General features: G+C 33.4%; 3 protein-coding genes across 6 annotated transcripts in view; 2 read left to right on the top strand and 1 right to left on the bottom strand.

Annotated features, from left to right (window-relative positions):
- Positions 1-1,409: 1,409 nt before the first annotated feature.
- LOC116772986 (protein UXT homolog) lies at positions 1,410-2,157 on the top strand. The gene has a single exon (XM_032665328.2). It carries the CDS (start codon positions 1,611-1,613, stop codon positions 2,058-2,060), a length of 450 nt encoding a protein of 149 aa, XP_032521219.2. The 5' UTR covers positions 1,410-1,610; the 3' UTR covers positions 2,061-2,157.
- Positions 2,158-3,884: 1,727 nt separating this feature from the next.
- On the top strand, positions 3,885-6,973 carry LOC116773217 (kelch-like protein 25). The gene is made up of 4 exons (XM_032665637.2): positions 3,885-4,567; positions 4,644-5,656; positions 5,753-6,099; positions 6,171-6,973. The coding sequence occupies exons 1-4, from the start codon at positions 4,430-4,432 to the stop codon at positions 6,410-6,412; spliced, it is 1,740 nt and encodes a 579-aa protein (XP_032521528.2). The 5' UTR covers positions 3,885-4,429; the 3' UTR covers positions 6,413-6,973.
- LOC116773329 (unc-112-related protein-like) overlaps positions 6,483-12,265 on the bottom strand; it is a 25,585-nt gene continuing 19,802 nt past the window's right edge. For 2 of the 4 annotated variants that reach the window (XM_032665765.2, XM_061528420.1), the window contains exons 3-12: positions 12,014-12,249; positions 11,431-11,654; positions 11,033-11,246; positions 10,397-10,590; positions 10,146-10,175; positions 9,309-9,447; positions 9,131-9,229; positions 8,206-8,430; positions 7,737-7,973; positions 6,483-7,571 (exon numbers count right to left, since the gene is read on the bottom strand). In XM_032665765.2, coding sequence (XP_032521656.1) covers positions 7,371-7,571; positions 7,737-7,973; positions 8,206-8,430; positions 9,131-9,229; positions 9,309-9,447; positions 10,146-10,175; positions 10,397-10,590; positions 11,033-11,246; positions 11,431-11,654; positions 12,014-12,249 — 1,799 coding nt within the window. In that variant the 3' untranslated portion in view covers positions 6,483-7,370. The remainder of the gene's footprint in view (positions 7,572-7,736; positions 7,974-8,205; positions 8,431-9,130; positions 9,230-9,308; positions 9,448-10,145; positions 10,176-10,396; positions 10,591-11,032; positions 11,247-11,430; positions 11,655-12,013; positions 12,250-12,265) is intronic. The other 2 variants (XM_032665766.2, XM_061528421.1) reach the window with 1 other exon arrangement.

Here is a 12,265-nt window from a genome sequence, read left to right as displayed (position 1 = left end):
GAAAAATGTTCTATATTCGTTAATACTTATGGATTTTTAGACCATAACAAATAAAACTCCAATATACTAAATGAACAAGTTTTTGAAAACGAATTCTCATAAAAACAAAGAGCATTGTGGTGCTTTCAAAATGTAGGCTAATACACTCTTACATAATTAGATAAGTATATTACAATTATTATATTTTTTATTGGACACCATTATACAGAAAGAAAAACAATATAAAAAGAGATGAAACCAAGGAGGTCTCGCAACCTACTGGACGTTTCCATTAATGACCCATAGACTATAGAACTTATGTTGTTCTAGTATATAGATGTAGTCGATGAAACAATAATGACAGAAATAAAAACAAACAAGTTAAACTCTTATATTTTATGCATTACATACATACTTTCCTTACATATAGAATATTATAAATTTTATAAGAAGAAATAAACCATAACTACATCTAATTATTATAACTATAGACAATACAGTAAAATTATATAAAGTTGATTTAGTTATCTGTTGATAGTAAATAATGTTTCACGGTCCTCTTTAAATTATTTCTACAATAGTCCAGCTTGATATATGGACACTGTTTATGTTTAGTTTATAAATATGAAGAGTATAATTATATTCTAGAGACGATAAAGTTTGTTAAGATTGTCCTCGATCAAATTACAAAAGCTTGTGTCAGAATAGTCAAGTAATTAAAAATAAATGAATACCTATACTAACATAAATTTAATGGGAATGGCAAGAAAATGTCGCAGATGCCTTATTGGCTCAACGATTTATGAAAATATAGAGACTGATAAGAAATTCTTGTTTTGTTTCTTGCTATGTCGTCGAACACAGAATAAATTTTGTAATTCCGTATAATTTTATCAGGCGTATACAGATATTCAAACTTTAAATCCCGTCTTTTAAATAACGCCTACAAATGGTGCATCACTGATCACATATAGGATGGAATTTCATATATTTCACATATTCCTTTTCGAATAGAAAATCAGATTCTCCCCTAAACTGACTTCGAGCAGCCCCCACTTACAACTTTGTACCATAAGTAAAATGGTCCTAGCTTCTACGTCGTACAATCTTGAAACAATCTACTCCGTGGGTGGGACAATAATATTTTACACTAAAAAATAGGCACGGTGCTTAACTTTAACTCTATGATTAACGCCATCTTCGTTTACTGTGCGTTTGTTTTGGCATTTTATTTAGTTTAAATTTACGTCAATAGATAGAGTTGATTTCATCTCCAACAACTAGGTAACCTATTTTAGTTTATCATAGATATATTATTTATCGTGTATTGTGATATAATTTAAACATGTATTATGACATTGAAATTATTATAGTATAAATTATACATTTAATGAATTCAAAATTTCTTGTTTGTCAATTGCAATTTGAATGTCAGTGTCAGTGAGATGTTCAAGACCATTACTGAAAGTCAGTAAATGCATAATATTCTATTATTCTAATTGTCAAACATCGATATGTGTTCGGTTATTAAAATTTCTATGAGAATTCGATATATTGATATTAGTTACAATTTCCTCTAGTGTCTATAGTGCTGCGGTCCATGTTCCTAGCAGTTTAGTTATAATTCGAATATGGCTCAGACAAATATAGATGAAACTGTTGCCAAATATGATCGTTTTATCAACGATGTGTTGAAAGAAGATTTGCGAATATTGCACCTGAAGTTACAACATGTGAACGCTGAAGTTTCTGATTTGATACAGCAAAAACATACATTAAGAGTGCTATTGGACAAAAATGTGCACCCAAACGGATTTAAATCTCAAGTCAATATCGGATGCAATTTTTTTATGGAAGCCACGGTGACGGACACTTCAAGATTACTTATGAATATCGGACTAAACCATTACTTAGAATTGTCAGTTGAAGAAGCCTTAAAATACTTGGATGCTAGAATTAAAGCCTATGAATTAAAATCAGAAGAACTGTGTAATAAGGCTGCTGAAACTAAGGCACACATTAAGTTGATGTTGTTTAATGTTGGTGAACTAGAAAATCAAAAATACAAGAAGAAAAGTTGATATTTGTGAAAATTATAATTATTTGTTTGTTTTCTTTGTAAATTATGTCAACATATCCAATAAGCAAAATATGAAAATACATTTTATAAATTTATTATTTGTTGCTTTTTCTACTATCCATCTTAATAAGAGTGCAATCTTTATCCTAAATATATTGATGATGCTTCACTTCCAATTGCTAGGGTGCGATTTGGTAAATATATTATTTCTAGCAGAATTAAAACACATTTGCAAGCTTCCTTTTTACCTACAGAAAAACCTTTTAAAAGTTATGAATATGGTGAATTGAAATGAGTATTTTATCATTGCTTGAGAGACTGTTTCTTGAATGGGCAACGCGAAATTCTATTTTATGAACACCATGTGTAAATAAAGCACTGCAATCTATCACACCTCATAAACCATTAACTTTGTGGTAACTTTAAACAAAAGAAAACTCGCTACTGCCTAAGCCAATACAATTACTTATGGGTACTTTTATTATATATTTATAATAATGGACCTGGATTTTGTTGATTCAATACTTCATATACTGCTACTCTGATGGCACCTTATCCTCTATGAAATAAATATGTAATTAAAGACAATAAAAATACATAATGTATGTATTAAAAATGTCTGAAGAAAAAATTATTTACAATGTACTTATAATTATGATTCTTATTAAGATATTATGTTTTATTATTCCATAAAATTATTTTTAACTAAACTGAATAATTAAAATTGCTGTAAAACATTTAGAAATAAATATGCCTGAAAATGTAACTAAATCATTTCGAGCGTAACACAATATTTTGGAAATAAGGTAAAGTTCTGACGCATTGTAATCAGTGTAACAATGAAATAGCGCAAGTTGATTTGATTAAATGATGTTTGTTGTATTAATTCCTCTCACATTTAAAGACTTTTTGTTACAAACTGAGTCATTTGAAATGTTAACACCAATCACTCCGGCATACCTCTTGAACTAAAAAAGAATCGCCCAGAAAGTTGGAGAAACATGCAACAGGTAACATTAATTGTAAAATACAAATTAAAATATTTAGATATTATAATAATTCACAAGATTACAGTTATCCAACACAGAAAACCGTTTCAGTACAGTTGCAGCATCTGATATAAACTTCAATTTAGTCTCATTCACTTCTCCTCCACTAGCTTGTGCTAATAGTTCCATTGACTTGACAGAGTCAATTATTCTTGAAATTCGGACCCGAAAGTTATTTTCGTCTTAAAGTCCTCATTGTCGAAAAGTTAGGATAATCTAAAGACAACCTCGGAGATACTAAACTTCTGCTTAAGATATAGTTATCGTGAGGAGACAGTGAGAGTATAGGCCAATGTCCAGCAGCAGAATGAATAAAAAATGAGGGCATCGTCTTCAATGGTGAAAAGTGTTAGTTCGTTTAATATCAGTGATTACTGATTATGTTATTATTCTTTTTTGTTGTTAGGATCAAAGTGCATGACTTCGTCTCAAATAAAACAAACAATGCCGTAAAGTAATTAACGCGTAGATTCGGTTCAATTCCGCGGGTTCGAAATATATCTAATCGGGCATGGATAGTTGGAACATGAAATCTCTATGGAGATTGGAGTTTTTGATGAATCAAGTTGCACCTATATCTATGAAAATCTATTTCTACTGGAGCACCAGAATGGTAATGAGGATTGAGGGTGAGTATTTGAAACGCACACACTTGCCTAAGGAGAACAAATATGAAGAAAACAATTTTAAACAGACTATTGGAGCAAGCAGATAATTTTATTTTTATTCCAGGGAATAGATTTTGTATTATAATCGTTACAACATTAATAGCGTAAGTACTTTCAGATGTATAATTTGTAGTTACTATGGATTACAAAATTTTAAATCCAAATTTCAGATACCAATACTTAATTCTATATTTAGTTAATCAAAATAATAACGTGAAGGTTCCCATAACCGTTATCTTCAAATTAATGAACCTAATTACATTGTAATCAACATCATAAAGAGCACATTATAGGGTGTAGACACGTCCGCGCTGTTTTGCTTTTAATATTTAGCAACCTTGTTTTTTTTAAAGTAAATTTATATATTTTAAACTTTAATAATTCAGAATAAAATAACTTATCATTGTGTTTATATGGAGGAAAACACATTTTCAATATTTTAGAACATAAAAAACTAAAGGATATCTGTTTGTGCCGGGTGCACTTGTGCAATATATGGATTTTAGTTTGACAGTTAGTTTGACTGAAGAAATTGTAACTGACGAGAAAGGCAGTAGTTCAAAGAGCAGTTTATTTCGAAATATTAATGTATTGATTTGAATGGGGGTATAATGCATTTTAAAAACTGAATATATTTAGTTTAAATTAAAAATATGGCGGAAATAACTTTAAAAATTCAAGATCAAGTTTTTAATGTTAATAAAGAAACATTGTGCGAATACAGTGATTATTTTCGGGCTATGTTTAGTGGAAATTATGCTGAAAATGAACAACAAGTAATTTCAATTGATGTAAGTAAAATAATCTATTTCTTTTTATAAATAATAGTTATTATATTTTTTTATTATTTGTTATGCTATCTTACAGGTGTTAGATCCTAATATAATGAACATTATAGTGCAGTATATGCAAATCGGTTTAATAGATCTTTCAGAATTAGATCTGCCTACTATTGGGGATATAGCGATAGCAGCAAATTTTTTACAAATAACCGAATTGCTTAAACAGATAGAGTATACTTTAGATTCACAAACCTGTGAATCTAATTTCATGGAAACAATGGCCATAGCCGAAACCTCTACATTTAGGAAATTGGAACAGTATTCTGCAGCTTATGGACTCTATGCATTTAGATCAATGAAGCCAGAATATATACCCACTATTCACAAACTGGCTTGGTATTTATCACATCCATATCTGGACTGTCAGTCAGAATTGGATGTCTTTAAATTTGGATTTCAATGGGTGTTGAAAAATGAAACTGGTGCTGATGCTATACTTATTATACTTGGCTGTTTGGATATGAAAACTATGAGTAGTAACGACTTTGAAGAAATGAAAGTGCTGATGAAGGATTTTGAAAACAGTTTAGCAGCAAAAGTAATTGAGTGTATCTGTGAATTATTGAAAATGGAACAAGAAATATCCTTAGAGGTATTAGATATGCATAAATTGGATGTATTAGAGAAGTTCAATGAAAGAGTGTTGACTGAAATCAAAAATATTGTTAAAGAGAGTAAGACTCGCCTTTTAAAATATACTCCGTTGATTCCAATGTGGTTACTGAAAGATTCAAAGCCGGAACTGCTGCCACATTGTATGTACACTTATACTAAAGACAATGGATTTGAAAAATGGTTAGAGGTAGCTGAGAAGAATTTATGGGGTTGGAATGTAGTGGCATGGGGATTGACAAAACTTGTTATTGTTTGTGGTGAATACGGAAGGGGCACTGGAACATTCATGAAAGATGTCAAAGTTTATGATGTATTGAGGAAAGAGTGGACGAGGCATGGTGTTGATTTACCTCCTAGAAGACACAGCGGTGTCGCTGTTGTTGGAGATTCTCTCTATATTGTTGGTGGAGTAGGTGGGTTTAGGTTAGTTAATTCAATATAATAAAAGATATATGGACACTTAGATACATACAGTACTTCATTCGATTCAGTATTCATGATGAATTTCCTTTGTTTCAGGGTTGTGATGGACACAGTTATTATGTATGACTTAAAACAGCGTTCATACAGGAAAATTGCAAAACTCCCAGATGCTATACAAAACCCAGCTGTTTGTTCACATGAGAACAGAGTTTATGCCGCTGGACAGAAGAACATTTATCGCTACGAGGATCTGGGCTCTACGGATACTTGGAAAAATATTGTGGGGACCGAAATCAGAATGAGTTGTTTGAGATCTTTCAAACAATATATATATTGCATGCAAGGATACTTTAGTCACCTATACAGATTTCGGCCAGATTTTGACCAAAGATTGGAGCTCATTACATACTTCTCTAATCTACCAGCTACTATGTGTAATTTAGGTGAGATTAAATAATCAATCGTTATATCAAAATATACTTTGCAAAGTTTTTTTAATGTAAAAAAATTTCAGGGGACAGTCTTATAGTATTCACTAGGACTGTTTGTGGTCAATGCGATATTCTGGCTGTGGAAGAATACAGAGGACAGTCTAAGGCGGAGAAGCCGAGGGTTCTGGCAACACTATCGAAGACTTCCATGAGAGTCAATGATGTCGCCGGGTCTTGTGCATTAGTTATGACAGTACCGCCATTAAAGTCGCCGTTGTCTCAGTACCAGGAAAGATATTTAACGAGATACATCGAACCAGTATGAATTCTTATATATGTATGACTGTATAATATTCTCTAGTCTTAAGTTCAATGGTTTATAAATAAAAAACATGTTTGTTATTTATTAATTTACATCTATTTAGACGTTCATTTACAAACATACTAATTGTTTGTGTACATACATTTGTACATTATTATTAAAGTATGTTCTGTTAATATTTAAATTAACTTGTTACGTTATGATAGCATTATATGCGATTTCAATGAGACTAGCGGTCAACAATCAATAAAATAAATCTTTGCATATGATAAGATACACATTTTCATGTAATTATTCAAATTATGTCGTCTAAAAACGAAGTTAACCGACGTTGATGTTAAGCTAGGTTATGTTATTTACAATGAGTAAAACTTAATAGAAGCGATTATTAATATGTATTAACATTAAGGCCACTCGCATTGATTACTCTATATATTATATGAAGCACCATGTTATATTGTAATGGCACTGTATTTATCTCTTACAGGACTAAAGTCATGTGGCAGTCGTACTAAATCATGAGGAGCTCGTTCAGTTCAACTGTCTGTTGTATTTGTATAAGCATTCCATTTTTAAAAAATATATTTCATAATGTAAAAATACATTTGTCATATACATATTGCTGTTAGAGACATTCATTTTTATAGTTAATAAGGCGTTTTACCAGTCTTTCCACAGTATAGCGGACTTGTTTTGCTCACACACGATATCCTACACGACATAAACGCATTGGTAATAATAAAACAATTGAAATCATGTAATAGAAATAGTACTGCATTAAATCTAATAAAATCTATAAATAAAAAAATATTTGTATTCAATAAACAAAGAAGAAATACCATATCTCATAATCTGTCACCGTCTGTGACGACCTTCAATATTATTGTGCTCTGTGTAAAGCAGTGGTATAAAGTATGTATACAGAGTTATTATTAAAATGTTGATTTTTTTCATTATATTTTTATGTCCAACCGCCGGTGAGTTTGTGGAAGAGTTCCTCGTCGAGGGTCTGATTCGCGTCCTTTGACCTCATGGAAAGGAAGATGTAACCACCTATGAACTCGTGCACGACCTTGCAATCAGCTGACTGTACGGAGAATATAATGTTGCCCTCCTCAAATTGCACCATCATGTGCTTTATCTCCCAATTAACGTTCCAAGCCTGAAATAGTTATATTAACATTACGAGTACCCTGGACTATTAAATATATATTGTTTTTATAAGGTAGAGTAATATTATAGTATTTGTTTGCCATAACAAAATATACTATACATATCCAAAAATTGTTTTTTTTAAGGTTTTTGATATATTAAATAGATATATTACCTTCATGGTGCTATATCTCCATGTCTTAATATGATCTCCGGTGCTCGGGTCTAGACGCATGATGCGATTGTTCGCGATGGAAATTATCTCGTCTTTACGGTGGCCCATGAATCTAACCACGAACAGCGTCTGGCCGTAGTCCGGGAGATTCTGCCAGGTCTTGATGTACTGCAGTTTAGCTTCCAGAAGTGACAGGTCTTTCACATTCGCATGACTCTCCAGCACTCGTTGGGTGAACTTCGGTTAATATTTATTATATAATTAGTTTATCATAATATGGTATATAAATGTATTATAGGTTCTCATAATAAATTTACTTAGGAAAAAATATTATATAACGTTAAGAAGAATGACTAGGATAAAACAGAATATGACAGTATAATTTTTTTTATTATATTTACATCAGAAGCACATGTATTTAGTAAAATTGGGGACGTAAAAGCAGAACAGATATTCGTCAATTTCTCACCTTTCCTTTGAGTTTCTTAAGGAACCTGCCGGCCAGGTAGTTCTCTGGTTGCAAGTGGTCCAGATGCGGCAGGCTGTGTTGGTTGAGGGCGGCGGCCGGCTGGGGTCTTTGGAGGGCCAACAGAGACCTTACAGCGGCAGCCTCGCTGGCGAAAGAAGAATCAGCCAGCGACCTGCCGCGAGAACCGAGACGACACGCCGCCACCCACTCGGCGTATTGATCCTCCTTGGGTGTTAAAATTTATATCACATTGATCTCATGTTACAAGTGGCGCCCTCCGAGCCGTACTAATTATAATACACTATAATATTTAACCATTGTAATTTTGTAATGGCAACATTTAAGTTCCGACATGGATTTGAAAACTGGAAATACTGGATTCAGATGTTTTGTAGGACATTACTGGAAGTAACGCTGAACGTAGAAAAACAAATATGAGACTGTACCTCGAACGCTTGTTAGTAACGTGTTTAAGAACGAAAATAATGAACTAGCATTTGTAGTTAGTCATGTCAATGAGGACGACTCGAGTTCTCTTGAGAATAGTTTGCGAGGTGCTTTAAAGTTAAAAATAGTTTAAATACATTGGAATGGTCGTGATAAGGCTGAATGAGTGGTGTCGTATTTTATTGGGGAGCGTCTTATGCTTTCATATATATTGTAATGTATATGAAATGCGAGTAAAGATTTTCTTTCTTTGACTAATGACATTATCAGTCTCTCGTTGGCCCAAAGGAGAAGTTTTGTTTCTATGATGGAGTTACTTACTTTAAAGGTCGGTTGATTATTTTTTACCGTTATGGCATTTTATTATTTAGTCATTTTTTAATATTACATAGTAGTATATAAATTTCCACATCATTGCTCATGTATATGAGACGTATAGGTATTTCCAAATACATATGTACATAATATATATGCTTACAGTTTCGCATTTAAGCCACATCTCGTGCATAGTGTCTTCAGATGGTATCTCGAGTTTGATTCCGTAGCGGCCGGATGCGGGGTGCGCGTCCGGTGTTACCTGTGATAAAAAATTCAATTTATATAACAATAATAACTAGAAAAACTCTTTGCTATTCAACTATTTTATAATATACTACCTCAGCGCCCCGGAGCTCCACGGCGTAGGAGGGCGGGTCCCCTCTACCGGCGGCCTCCTGCGACGAATGTACCCTCAACACGCCGTCTCTGCACGACACCCAGCCGCGTTTGTACGCCCGTAGTGTGAAACGCTGACGGCTGATGATATAAAACAAAATAGATAGATGCGCGCTCAGAATTTATCCATTTCTGATGAAGCAGGTCGTAGCTCAGTAATAATAAAGGGTAGTTATAATTACTACATGTGGCAGAATATAATTCAACAAATTAGTTTTATTTGCTTCTATACTGTTGTAAATATATTTTGTCTAGTAGCGGTTTAAGAATATCGAGACTTGTTCCAATATTTAATTTGGGCTGATATCGTGATACTAATATATTTTATAAGAGATGGATGTTTCTCAAATGTTTTCTTTTAAGAGTAAGCATTTATTCTATTTTGACATAACACAAAGAGATACAGTATTTTAAATGTTAGAGATGATTTAAGAATTAAAAATTGAAACTTTTTTTATGAACATCGTTTATCATAAATTTTATTTACAAAATCTTATTTCTTTTCTAAAATTGAACTGACTATATATGAAATATTATATTTGTGAGATTCAGTGTGTTTTAGCAATATTCACATGTGTGTTGTGTGTTGTACTACAGTTATATACACATACATAAACCTACTATTCATATATACATAATGTTAAATAATTAATTCACACTTTACAATAGTAATGTTAATTACACGTTATCAATGTTTCGTGTTAATGCCATCGAAGTAAACAGTTTACTCTGTGGGGTCCTCTACATGCAATTTGTTCGGGGTAAATAAAAATTCTTACGAGACCATACAGCTATCGCTGTGACACGCCCTATTACGCGGAAGAAGAAACATCAAATTAATATAAAATATATAAATAAATACAACAATAAACAATATTTTACTAGAACAAGCCTAAGAAAATATTCCAATTTTAAATTCTGTTTACTGGCTATTGCCAATGTGTTTACATAATTTATCGTGTTTCGTTGGCAGCAACATAATGAATTGGATGCGTATAATCTAAAAGGATCAAATGCTTTGTACACCTACCCTCTGTATTTCAAGTAACCCGCCAGTTCAGGTACGTGTGTGATATCTGGTCGAGCTGGTGGGCCACCCTCTAATTGCACTTGGAGTTCACTGAGAGCGGCGTCTATGTCGTCTTCGGGGGCGTTTGATACATCTTGGGAACCATCGTTAGCGTTCACTCCACCACCGGCTAAAGTCTGCAGCTCGATTTGAAGCTGGGGAATGTAAATGTATGGTAATATTATAAAACTAGAATTAAAGAGTTTAAAAACCTTTTTGACTGCCTGTTACTTTATTTAGCTCTAAAGTCGTCAAATTATAAAAATATATTGCTATTTGAAAACATTGCAGATGCATTATTAATTCATTTCATATGGTACGTGTGTTTTTTCGAGAAATTATTGAGGTTTTTATTTAAACTAGCTATGTTTATAGCAAAGCTTTTAGTCAATCCATATTAATTTCTAAGACATCTATGCAGTTGACCAGAAACACTAACAGTCACTGTATTGATGCTATAAATATCTGATAAACATGAATTTTATTGATTTCCTGTGGTCTTTATAGAAAAAAAATTCAACTCAATAGATTTGACCCGTCTTTGAAAAAAAAAACTGTAACTATATTCCTATGGAGATTGATTATTTAGATAAGAACCTGAAGGGCTGCAAATAGAAGCATCTCCTCTTCAGTGCAGTGGACCTCCTGGTTGAGGATCTGCCAGCGAGCTTGTTGGTAGAGCTGGTTGAGGCGAGCGGCGTCTTGAGCCCGGGCTGACAGCTCGAAGAAAGAATAGAACTTGAAACGAAGCTGAAGAGTGTCCCATTCCCGGACGTATTGCTCCATTATAGACAGAGACGAATCCAACCACCTATAAATAAAATATTTTTTAGGTCGCAGTAAAAAACGTTTTTGCAGGAAAACTGCAGAAAAGATATTTATATTTATTCAATAATTTATCGTTTAATCAAACGGAAGCTGTTCCCGGTAGCGACCTTTGTAATCACTGGGACATACGTCGGTTATAACGTGTATATTGTATGTGGTATAGTTACCCAACATTCATTCGGGCACGTTCCATGAGGGATTTGGGTGTGATGAGGGATTCCTTTGACTGGCTGTCAGGTTCCAAGGGTGAATCTGCCAGGGAGAGTTCCGAGAGGGAATCTAGGGCGTCCATGGAGGCAGCGCGGGGTGGAGTCCCGCAGTATCCACCATCACTTGAGCCATCGCTCTGTGTGCTGTATATATGACCACCGTAGCGACGCAATGTGCCATTCTATAATTTTTTGACAGTATTAGAATATTTGCAGCTCAATATTATATAACTACAAGTGTCCAAAATACTTATTCCAAATTATTGAAAGATAATATCCGTACGTTTTCATCATCCATCCATTCATCCATTCATCATCATTGATGGATAGGTTCCATCAAAATGGATGAGTTTATTTAAAAATGGAATGAGAGAAATGAGCATTCGCTAGCAATTTGTTGTGATTTGAAGAGCTTTACTGTCTAAATATTATCTTTGGTGACTTAAGGGTCTATATCAAAATCTTGAGATCTACGTATGAAAAAAAAACTATTTTATTGTGTATTTCTATCGATCTGTATGCATAGAATTCATTATATTACCTGTTGGGAGGCAACAGGTGTAGCTGACAAAGATCGCGGCGGAGGCGGAGTGGCCGGACAAGCCAATGATCTGTCTAAGCTGTTTGAAGAGCCTCTCGTAGCCGCTATAAAAGTATTAGTGTCTGGCGGCTGAGTGCCCTTAATTCTCTTAGCTTCCTTCAAGTTCTGATAATTCTGTTTCAAGTGGGACTGTTCGAGGGGATAACATAGAGACAGTTCTTCCGGATGACGTATACCTATAATTATAAACGT

This window comes from Danaus plexippus (genome assembly GCF_018135715.1).
Source record: "Danaus plexippus chromosome 18 unlocalized genomic scaffold, MEX_DaPlex mxdp_20, whole genome shotgun sequence".
NCBI lineage: Eukaryota > Metazoa > Arthropoda > Insecta > Lepidoptera > Nymphalidae > Danaus > Danaus plexippus.
This window is presented reverse-complemented; position numbering and strand designations above follow the sequence as displayed.